This window comes from Vidua chalybeata, chromosome 12 (assembly GCF_026979565.1).
Source record: "Vidua chalybeata isolate OUT-0048 chromosome 12, bVidCha1 merged haplotype, whole genome shotgun sequence".
Taxonomy (NCBI): Eukaryota; Metazoa; Chordata; class Aves; order Passeriformes; family Viduidae; genus Vidua; species Vidua chalybeata.
The window spans coordinates 15258696-15269836 of NC_071541.1; the positions used below are offsets into that span (position 1 = coordinate 15258696).

At 50.1% G+C, this 11141-nt stretch overlaps 1 protein-coding gene across 1 annotated transcript; it reads right to left on the reverse strand.

The window, feature by feature from the left end:
* Window positions 1-205: 205 nt before the first annotated feature.
* On the reverse strand, window positions 206-6991 carry TNNC1 (troponin C1, slow skeletal and cardiac type). Its single transcript, XM_053953830.1, has 6 exons — window positions 6842-6991; window positions 3342-3372; window positions 2883-3029; window positions 1591-1705; window positions 1348-1484; window positions 206-804 (listed from the first exon to the last, which is right to left on the reverse strand). The coding sequence occupies exons 1-6, from the start codon at window positions 6863-6865 to the stop codon at window positions 773-775; spliced, it is 486 nt and encodes a 161-aa protein (XP_053809805.1). The 5' UTR covers window positions 6866-6991; the 3' UTR covers window positions 206-772.
* Between the last annotated feature and the right edge of the window lie 4150 nt (window positions 6992-11141).

Genomic DNA, 11141 nt, shown 5'->3' on the forward strand with positions numbered 1-11141 from the left:
ATTTCTCAGTGGCCCAAATCGATGTGATTTGCCAGGGAAAATTGGGTGTCTCATTTTTTGTAGTGAGGCTCCCACCCAGGGCTGCAGGAGGTCTATGAGGGGCCAGTACCTGCCTCCCATGAGGCTGAGAGAGACAGGAAGGAGCATCCAGTCCAGCTCAGGAATGGCTTTTATTCATGTTTCCAAAGCAAATTGAAGTCTTCTTTTGGCATTACAAGGTGCCAATCAGGCTGGCAGGGAGGAGGAGGGGTGTACCCTCAGGATAGCCAGGGTAAGAATAGGGAGGAGAGGGACTGTCCCTGGCACAGTGGATTTCAGTGATGGCTGAAGGGGGTTTTAATTTATATTTCATTGCTAAAATGCTGCCAATGCTCCATTTAAACCAGCAGGCACCAGTGCCAGCTCCTGAGTCTCGTGGTGGGGTGAGGAGATGGAACATGGCAGCTCCCCACCGAGCACCCATGGCCCTCTTGGATGGACTTTGCCATTGGGCTGGCAGCAGAATACCTCCTTGGACAGCTGTGATGTCACCTTGCCAGAAGTAGTCCTCAGCAGTGGTTTCATTAATCATGAGTACACAACTGGGGTGAAGTTGTCACTGAATCTCCAAGGAATGACCAGCTGAGGCACTGGGTATTAACAGGTTTTATTTCCCCCTGGCCACCCTTCTCAGCACTCAGTCTTCATGCTGGTAGCCAGGGGACTTAGTCAAGGAGATGAGATGCAGAGCTGGAGGGTTTAGGAGAGTCAAGCTGTCCATCTGGCCTCAGATTTATTCAACCCCCTTCATAAACTCCAGGAACTCTGCCAAGGGGAAGACATTGGAGACAAGAGGTGTGAGGCGAGACCCAAGTGCCCTCACAGCTGCCAAAAGCTTGGCAGCTTTTCCCAGCCCTGTCTCCTTTTCCACCCTCACAATATGTGAGATGCCAAGGGGGGGATGGCTACTGTTCCTCTGACTGTGGTGAGGACTCCTTGTGACTCCTGCTGGAAATGTCACTGGAGCCCAGCCTCGCCCTCAGCTGCCACCACATGGTCTGGACATCATTTTGTCAGCAGCACATTCAAAGATACAGCCCCTCAGAAATGGTGCCTGTGTTAAGGGGGCAGGAGGGGACTGTGAAAAGTGGCAGTGCTTCAGTGCAGCAAGGGACAGGTAAGGCAGCCCCAGGCCCTTGCTCCCATTTCACAAGTGTAAGAACCCCCTCATCCCTGTGCACACATGCTCCTGTCAGATGTATTGCCCTGCACTGCCTGCACGAGCTCGTGCTCAGCCAAGACCATGGGAGCTACCCAGGGGCATGGCCAAGGGCTTGTGACCAAACCACATGCAAGAAAGAGTCCTACCATCATAGTCAATCCTGCCATCATTGTTTTTATCCCCATCTTTCATCAGTTCTTCTATGTCATCCTCGGTGATGGTCTCTCCTGTCGCCTGCAGCATGATCTTCAGCTCCTCGAGGTCGATGTAGCCATCAGCGTTTCTGTGCCAGGACAGAAGAGCTCAGGACCAGACAGAGCTGCTGGGGAGGGGGCCAGGCTGGCTGCACCCCTCCCACCACCCCACCTCACTGTGCCCATGGCTCTTACTTATCAAACATCCTGAAGAGGTCTGAGAGTTCCTCTTCGGTTTTTCCTTTGCTGTCGTCTTTCATACACCGGACCATCATAACCAGGAACTCGTCGAAGTCCACAGTGCCACTGCCTGAGGGAAGAATGGACTTTCTGGGGCCAGCTGGGACCCTGACTGAGCTCCACACTTCTCCATGAGCAGCTCCACCAGACTGGCCCACCCAGCTTCTCTGCACAGCCACGTGAATTCAGAACCCCAAAACCTTAAGTGGTGATGTTGAACCCATTATTGTTAAAGTTAAAAACGAAGACTGCCATCAGACAGTGTCTCTACAAGTCAGACTGGAAGAATATGCAAGGTCTATTGCCTCAGTGTCTTCTCATACTGGGCTTGAGGAATGCAGGAAAGGGGAGCCCAGCTGGAGCCATCAGCTGGAGCTACAAGGGGTGGATGGGCAATGCCAGTGAGGGATCACCCTTCCCTTCAGCAACCAAGGGCCAAAACTCAGGAGAGCAGCCCTGCAGCAAGAGTCAGCTCTCAGGATGCTGGAATAAGTGACTGAGGCCTTTCTCTGACCTTGTAATTGAACTTTTACCTTTGACAGTCATTTTGCCTTGGCAAAAGTCCTTCTGGAAGCACCAAAGAATGGAAATTCCTGCTATGGAGATACCTGTCCATCTCATTTAGGTATTACTATTGAAAGCTCCAGAAGGCAGGCATTCGTGCAGTGTGGTTTTGCACTGGCACTATAGAAGTGTTGTTTTCAATGACTCAGTTGCTTTCCTTTTTTGCCTGATTTTTAACTGCTTTTTTATTTTCCAGTTACTTAGTGTGGTATTTCTGCCCAAGTGCCCACAGTGGATTTTGTTATGTGTGATCATCAGTACACTGATTTAATCAGTATTGACAGTTAGTTATGTGGGGGTGTGTACAATTGAGCAGTGAGAGACTTTCCTGATGATAGAATCCTCTAAGTGGCATTTCTGAAATGGCAGTTCCTACATTCAGCCTATATTTTGTTTTTTAAAAGGATCTGTACAATTTCACAGTACCCCCGCTCAAAATCAGTTCAAGCAGTGTGATTGTTGTAGGAATAAAAATTTCTGTAGTTTCTCTTTGCCTGGAAATTCCATAAAGGAACCATGCTGAGGTTTGGTGGGTGTTTAGTGTCCTTTGAATTCACAGCAGGTTGCACCCCACAGCTGTGACTGTCCCCAGCATGGATCCTGCCAGCACTGCACAGATGGCCCCCACACCCCCAGATGTGGGGATGGTCCTTGGGAGAGTGGAAGAAACCCAAACTTCTCACCGTCTTCATCCACCTCATCTATCATCTCCTGCAGCTCCTCGGGGGTGGGGTTCTGCCCCAGCATCCTCATCACCTTCCCCAGCTCCTTGGTGCTGATGCAGCCATCCTCTGCCCCCAGCACGAAGATGTCAAAGGCAGCCTTGAACTCTGCAGAGAGAGGGGAGAAGAGATGTGAGGGGTCCTGCCCTGCAGCCAGAGCCTGCAGGCAGGGGGCTCATCCCAGACACAGCCTCCCCTGACTGAGCACCCCAGCAGTGCCCAGACATGGCACTGTGGGACACCAGGCACACCACAGAAACTGCCTTGCTAGGAATGCTGGTGGATCAAAATCCCTGGGTCATGCCCTGCCTTGGCCAGTGTGGCCAAAGCATTTTCCAGAGCACTACTGCTGAGGCAGGCAGGGCTGCTGGCTGGGGAGCCCCACTTCAGGCTGTGGTGTCAGGTTGAAGATGCACCTACCATTTTTTTGTTCTTCTGTCAGCTGCTCAACCTGTAAGGAAAACACGGACACCAAGTCATTTTAATTTTGTCGCATCACTAACTGCTAAAAGGACATGTTGTTTGTTAAACAGCCTTTGCCAGGGTCAACCAAACCTCACAAGAAGCAACGTCGTGGATGAGGAAATGTACAGCCAGAGGGGTTTTGACACAGCAAGTTTTTGCAGTCGAAGAGATTATTCCCTTTTAAAAAAATATTTGAAGCAAACATAACTTCTCTAGAGTAGTAGATGCTAATGCATGGTAGAAATAGCCTTTGTACAAGCAGGGAAAGCCCACTGGGAAAAGAATATGCCTCTGTCATCCATTTGGGGATAATTTCTTGCTGCTGGCAGGTTTCACTGCAGAATGGCTGCACTGCTGAGGGCTGCTCACATGTGGGCCAATGCCAGATCAGAGATGAGATGTGCTTGAGAGTTCCCTGGGGAGGGAGAGGTAGACAAGACTATCCCTGGTAGTTGTTTTTCAGGCCTAGATTCAGGAAACTGCTGCCCTATCCAGAGCTTACCTGCCCTGCTTCCATCTCAGCCAGTGTTATTACAAAGGTGTCTGGCTCTGAAAAGAGCTGCTATTCCCTTTAGTCTGTTTTGGGAATCTCTGAAGAAATGGCCTATGGAGCCAACAGGCATTAGCTGACATGGGATGGCAGATTGTTCCCAAACTCTGTCCTAATTCAACCCCCACAGACTATCAGTGGGAGTTTATTAGCAGGAATTAATGAAAATAATCAATGAGGAGAGCAAAGGGAAATAAATCAGCTCTGTGTCATACCTGTTTAAGTGCCTTTCTCTCTTTGGCTTCATTCCAGGTACTGCTTAGCTGAACTTGCTGCCCTCACCACCATGTCCAACTGCCCCTTTGGAAGCATCCATGAAAGCATCAACTTTTCCTTCCTATGCTGGTCAACAGCCTCTCTAGATCCAGCCAGGCAGGGCCCCATGCCTGCCCTGTCTGACCCCACTAAGGTGTCCTTGCTGCCACCCCCATGCAAGTGGCCCCCAACACCCATCCCTGCCATGCTGTGTTTGGGGCAGGACCCCACAACCCAGGGCTGTGTCTTTGAGTGAAAACTGATTCCTTTGCCCTGAAGGGCAATGGTTTTGCAAGAGCCAGCTGGTTCTTCCTGCTTGCAGCAAGAAGCAGAGAAAGTACTTTTCCTTAGCAGGTCAGAGCCTGTGGGAGCAGGCAGAGCATTTTATCCCACTCCCCATGCTCCAGGAGGTGAGGACTTGGCAGAAAGCACTAAGGACGGTGGCAGGATTTTTCTCCACTGCTGGAGGAAACCCAAACCCAGTGTGTTTCTGGTGCTGCTGAAGGCAAGCAGGCAGCTGCTGGCCCCCTGTAGACATTTTTTGGGCAGAGCAAGGGCAGTCACCACCACGATGGCCACAGCCACGTCCTGCTCTGTAACACGACACTCCTGGCGCTGTCGCTATTTATAAGCCTGGGTGAGAGAGGTGCTGGAGATAAAGATGAGCTCCCCGATTGTTCCCAGGCTTTGGTATTTATCCCTGCAGCCCTTTATCTGGACACTTGTCCCTGGCACTGTTCTAGGCACCGCTTAACAGAGCCTAAAAATATTCCCAAAATAGCTTTGTGCTTGCACACCCTTATCTAGGCATGAGTGGGTAAGATGAAAATCCATTGGGTTCTCTGGCTGCACATAGGGGATTTGGCATAAATGTAATATTAATATTTGCTATCAGCATGCAGCAAATATACAACTATTCGACTTTGAAGCCTCCTTGAGTACTGAAGTGATAGATGTGGTGTATATAAATTAAATGCATTGTTGCTGTAGAGTGACATTTTTGTCACAGAAATATCTCTTGAGCTGTTCATAGTTCACTCTGGACATGGGTGCTGTTTGCTACCTTATACCTCTTTTCCCTCCACATCATTCCAGGAACAGGATTTTCTGACTGCAGTGTGGGAAGGCAAGCTCTAAGCTCACAGCACTGCAGCAGCTGTGGTAATGCCAAATCTGCTGTATTTTGCTTTTAAAAGCTCTTCTCTCCATCCCATGGTTCTGTTTGAAGTCAGGGGAAACTGAAGTTCCTTATTTTTTATTTTTTTTTCCACAGGTAAATGTTTTCTTTACAGTCTAAATCGTGGGAAATACAAAACAGCTCCACAAAAGAGCTGAGTTTGTCTCAGCTGTGCCTGGCTTGGACTTGTTTTGCCTCTGTAAAGGTGTTGGGAGTTAATGCCCAGGACTCAAACCCTACATTTACCTAATTAATGGCTACATGGTCCCTAAACAATGAGAAAAGAGCCTGTGCCTTGAGTCACAGAGAACTTATTTAATTAAAAAACTTAATTAGAAAGGCCTGAATTTCCTTTGATTTTACAGGTTCCATTTTTCTCCATTTTGAAGGTGTTGGCTGGGGGACTCAGCCTTTCCCGAACCTTTTCACACTATCAGGATCACTACAGGGGTTCCATTTCCAAGATTCAAGGCTGACCAAAGGACGGGGGTTGTGTGAGCATTGGGGTTTTTTCTTCAGTTACCTACCAAGGACTATATTCCTTCCCTCTTAAAAACCTTGCCATAATAATAATAATAAGACTGGTATGATGCATTTTTTGTGCTCTTACTGAAAATCAGACTTGGTCAGCTGCATATTTAAGGGGGGAAAAGCACCAAAAAGCTCTTACTGTAAATCCAGTTATGGATGCAATAGCAATCCACACAATCCAGAATCTATTTTCATCCTTAGTCCACTCACACATCTCTGTCTGTCTGTGTTACAGAATAATACAGTGTTCTTATTACAGACCAAATAGTTTGGGTTTACACAGTGAGCACAGCGTGCAGCTGTGGAAGTTAAAATAGCCTGAGGATGCTCCACGTTCCCCAGGGCATAGCTCACATTCTGGATTCTGCACAGCACAGAGCAGGAGCAGCAAAGCAGAGGAGGAGGTTTGGAAATAACTGAGAAAAAAACGAGGGTTTTTTAAAATCCCCCTGAAAAATATTCAGCTAAGAGGCGGGGGGAACATAGCAATGGCAGAGTTGTAAAGCACCAGAAAGAAGAAGGTGAGTTTTAACCCATAAAAATAATGCTTATTTTCTGGGAAACCCTCTTCTGCTTTGTCTGGGCTAAAACCAAGTCATCTCTTATGCCGTGCAGGTTTTACTGAGATTTATAGCTTCACCTAGGAGCCATCCCCCTGCTTTTCTGTGGGGAACCAGGGGGTCATTGTAAATAATTTAACAGCAGGCTGAGAGTTTCACACTTGTAAGAGGAATGTGAAACTTCCAGAGCCATGAGAGAGAAGGGTCTGTGTCCTGGATGAGGATGTTGACTATGAGTTGCTGCCCTGTAATTATTTCTCATTTTCATTTCTCCACTAAATTATTGCTAGCGCAGCTCTGGGGAACGTACACCAAAAATCCTGAGATCCATTTCAGACCTCCCCCCTCTCCCCAGCCCAGAGCCCCAAGGGGAGACACTCACCGCTGCCTTATAAATGTCATCCATGGCTGGGCGAGGGGCCGGGGGCTGTCACGGTCACTCTGCCGGCGCTGCCCCGCGGGCACGGCTGATATAGGGGGCTGGGACCAGCCCAGGGCAGCCCCGCATGCCCGGCCCCCCAGGAATGCCTGCCCTGCGTGCCTTGGGATGGGGACACCACCGAGCCCGCGCTGGCACGTCCGGGGCCAGCCCCAGCCCCGCTCCGCGGCAGCTGGAGGTTTCCTCGTGACTTTGTTGTGGGATCAAGGCACCACTTTTCAGCAAGACCTGCCGAAATTGCTGATATATTGCGGCTCTTGGCTGTCCTGACTGGAGCCGTGCCATCATGTCACCTCCACCTCCAGAGTGTTCCCCCCTGGGAGCTGCGTTAGAAAGATTATACTGTGCCAAATAGGATTGGGCATTACCGGGAATGTCTCAAAATATCCCTGTCCCCCGGGGCAGGGGGAACAGGGGGTGTCAGGGCCCCTCGTCCCCTCTGCTGCGTGTCCCCAAATCCACGGGGGACCTGCAGCTGGGGCCGATGCCCTCGGGGGAGCATGGGGGGAATGTGCGGTCCCAGGGCCACGGACAGAAGTGTGGAGACACGTGGAGCTTTGCCCCAGCCTTCTGTTTTCAGATAGGGCTGCAAAATGTGGGGATCAGCTATCAAAATGGGGGTATCAATGCTCAGTTCCAGGGATAATTGTCAGTCCTTTGGGAAATCATGACTCGCTTCACTCAGCCAGCTCGCTCACCTGCCCCCACTGCAAACAGCTAAAATCCACACTCCTGGATTTACTGTGGCTTTACCACGGATTTACCCTGCCAGGGTGGAGAGCAAAACACACCAAAGGCCTCCAAGTGATGAGCGGTTTTCTCAGTGCAGTGAAAAGTGTTTTAATGCACAGCAAACACACCTCTCTTTTTAACGATTCAGGACTCCCTCTTGTGTCCAGAGGGGCTACAGATGGCTCTGGCACCACAGGGTGGCAAGGTCTCACCTCCAGCTGGCTCGTGTCAAAATTACTTTGCAAAACTAAAAATACAATGAATGCAACTGTTAGTTTTCATCTTTACTACAAATCCACCTTTAAGAGGAATCATGCTGCATGGAAAAACCTGCAGCCTCTGTGGAATGCCCAAGCCAAAGCAGCATTAACCAGGGAGCCAGGTGGTGTCAGCACTAAGTGGGGATGCAGGTGAGCACAAAGCCATCCCCACATCACATCCTCCCAGGTTTTGAGTCCTGAAAGATTAAATCACTGCAGAGCCTGATAGGAACTGTGGTCCTGTGGGCACCCGCTGGCCTTGATTTTCCCAGGCTTCAGCCCAGCCCTGCCTCTGCTCAGCATAGGGGTAGCAGATGGAATAAAAAGGGAAATTGTTATATTTAAGGAATTGATTTTTGAAGCAGTCTTCCTAATTTGAATGTGTTTAATATTTTGGTTGCCTTTAACACATGAAAGTCAGAAAAAGCAGCAGAGGGAAGAAGTTGTTTTGTGAAAGGGCATTGGAGCCTGTCCTTATGTGAGGGCACAGGCTGGGATGGGAGACCTGCTGTTCCTCAGAACCAAACCACCACCCAAAACCTCCTGGGCAATCCCAGAGAGACCTTCCCAATGAAGTGCTGCCCCGAGACAAGCCCCAGCCCCCGACTGCTTCTCTGGCCCTGGGATTCACTGCAGAGACAGTGGGGTGGCAGGTGCCAGCTCTGAGCACTAGCAGGCACCAGGACAGGGGCTGAGGAATCGTGCCTGGCCCTGTCCCTCCATCCTGGGAAGTGATGGCTCTGAGTCACCCTGAAAACAGCCCCTGGGATGTGTCAGAATATATTTCGGGTCAGTGTAGCACAGGAGGCGCAGCTCCAACATTGTCTTTAAAAGGTCTGCTGGAGAGAGCTGGGGTGAAATTCAGGCTGGGATGTGGAGGAAGGGTCTCTGTGTGCTTAGAGAGGGGAAATCTGGGCCACTGCCACCCTATACACTGGCATGGGAAAGCTGCACTTCTGCGAACATCTGACGCAGGCAGAGACTTGCAAAACAGAGCTGAGCGCAGAGGAAAGGATGAAATCCCATCTGGCAGGGAGGGAGGTGATGTTCCTGCCGGGGAAGGAGGCGAGTGGCGTTGTGCCAACCCCCGCCTCCCCGCCGGCTGCCTGGAGACAAAGCTTCCAGCATCCCCTGGCTCTCCTAAGTCGTTTGCTTACAAAAGAGCGGGGAATTGGGGCTGTGTAGGGAAACCCAAAGCCTCTGCCATGCAAAGCACAGGGAGGGGCTTCTGCAGGTATGGGCTGTTCTGAGGGAAAAGCACCCTCTCCTGCTGCTTCCAGTGCCCCCTCACCTGAGCCCCACGGCAGAGAGGGAGTGTGGCTATCTATAGCCTGAGGAGGGCTGCCAGCACAAGTGCCTTAAATCTGGGCACAGCTGGCTCGGCGACACACTGGCTCTCACTGGGGTCGGGTACAGCCTGTCAGCTCCAGCTGCATCCTGACATCTGTCCCACTTGTCAGTCCCTCCAGGCTACCAAGACAACTGGGAAGCTTTACTGAGCTTTTTTCCTCCAAAACTTCGTTTCAGGTTCTCATTTCCAAGCTGCTGTAACCCACTGCAAACTAGCAGAGGCATTTTTGACATCAAATGTAAAGAAATAAAAGGCAGAAGCCCAAGTAAGTTGCAATTTTATTTGAGATTAGGGATGTTTGCAGGGTTCCTTTGGCTGTGTCATGGCTCCAAACTGCAGCAAAGTGCTCCAGCATCCCCCTTCCCTGGCTTGGGCACATGGCCCTGAGAGAGAGTCCAGACCCAGCAACAGCAAAATTCTTTCATTTACTGCTTCCTAAACCCTACTTGGAATATTTTAGCTGAAGGAGCCCCCATTTTCCCCCTTCCCCAGGCACAATGCTCCTCTTCTCTGTGAGCCAGGACAGGGCTGTCACACCATGAGCCACCGCTGTGCCTGCAGGCAGGAACTGCTTTAGGAGGAGGAGACGGGCACTGATCAAACCCGACAGCCAGGCTGCAAATTTTTATTTAATTAAGGAGATAGGACATTCAGAGGAAGCTTAATTAAAGTTGCTCTCCAAACCCACTTATTATCTCATGAAGAGGCTGAGCTCAGCAGCAGCTCCTGATGCTGGGACAGCACTAGAAAATCCCTGTTGGACTGCCTGTACTCTCTGTGCTTCGTCCTTTTACACATCATCCTTCAGCTACATCCTGACCAAGGAAAAACATTTTTCAGTGAAAAAAAAACCCAAAATGGGTTTTTCCAGTTCTGTTTGCAGAGGTGTGTTTGCTTATCTGCCACTGCAGTCCTGGTGGCATCTGTGACACAGCAGCATTGCCCCTGCAGCTCCACACATCCAGCCAGGGCATTTGCACTTCTGTTGTAATTCATGACACCATACTGAGCTAATTGCATCCTCTCTTAGGTGGCATAAGGAAGGGCAGGCAGATGTTGCTTTCATTTTGCTGGAAGGTACTTTTAAACAAAATCTCCTTGATTTGACAGTCCAAAACATAATCCTTCTGTGTGTAATGCAGCACAGAGTATATTTCAAAGCCTTGATGGATGCTTGATGCATCCTTCTGCCAAAACATAATCTTTCTAGATAACCTCTCGATTTTAATACACTCCAAGACTCCTAAAGAAACTCATTATATCCTCTCTCCTGCAATTTTCTGTTCCTAGGGTGCACACTGAGCCTGTCAGAAAGGTTGCCATAGTATGACTTCCCCTCAGGGCAACTCAGCTCAGGTTCAGCTCAGGGGAAAAGGCTGAGGAGAGTTTGCTTGCCATCTTTTAGATTCTCCACTTCTGTTACAAATTCCTGGCAAGATCCTTTAGTGTGTACAGGCTTGAAACACTTCCCCATGCTGAGTGGAACAGTGAAAGTAAAGTCCATGCTGTCAGTAAATCACCCCAAACAGCACCCCGAGTTCTCTCCGGGCTCATTCCTGAGGCCTGGCCCACCAGCCCAGCTCCTCAGCTCTGTTTTTGGGGTGGCACCAGGCAGCTCAGTCACAGAACCACTGAGGTGGCACCTCAGCCTGGTGTGGCAGTGTCCAAGCCTCCAGCAGCCCGTGGTGGCCACAGATGTGCACCACGGGCTGCCAGCAGCTGGGACAGTGTCACAGCTACAACGCTGGGAGGGGGCTCAGCCCTCGGCAGCTCTGCACTGCAGGGATTGCATCCCACTGGATTGCACTGGATTGGGCTGGGTACAATTCATTGGATTGTACTGGATTGCATTGCATTGCACTGTATTGAATGGGACAGCATTGGATTGCCTTGGTCTGGA

Excerpts from the sequence above, each read along its gene's own strand:
- TNNC1 (XM_053953830.1), bottom strand. The coding sequence starts at position 6,865 with ATGGATGACATTTATAAGGCAGCG. Across the intron at positions 3,373-6,841 it reads ATGACATTTATAAGGCAGCG|GTTGAGCAGCTGACAGAAGA; the intron begins GTGAGTGTCTCC and ends TTTTCCTTACAG. Across the intron at positions 1,706-2,882 it reads AGATGAGGTGGATGAAGACG|GCAGTGGCACTGTGGACTTC; the intron begins GTGAGAAGTTTG and ends TTCTTCCCTCAG.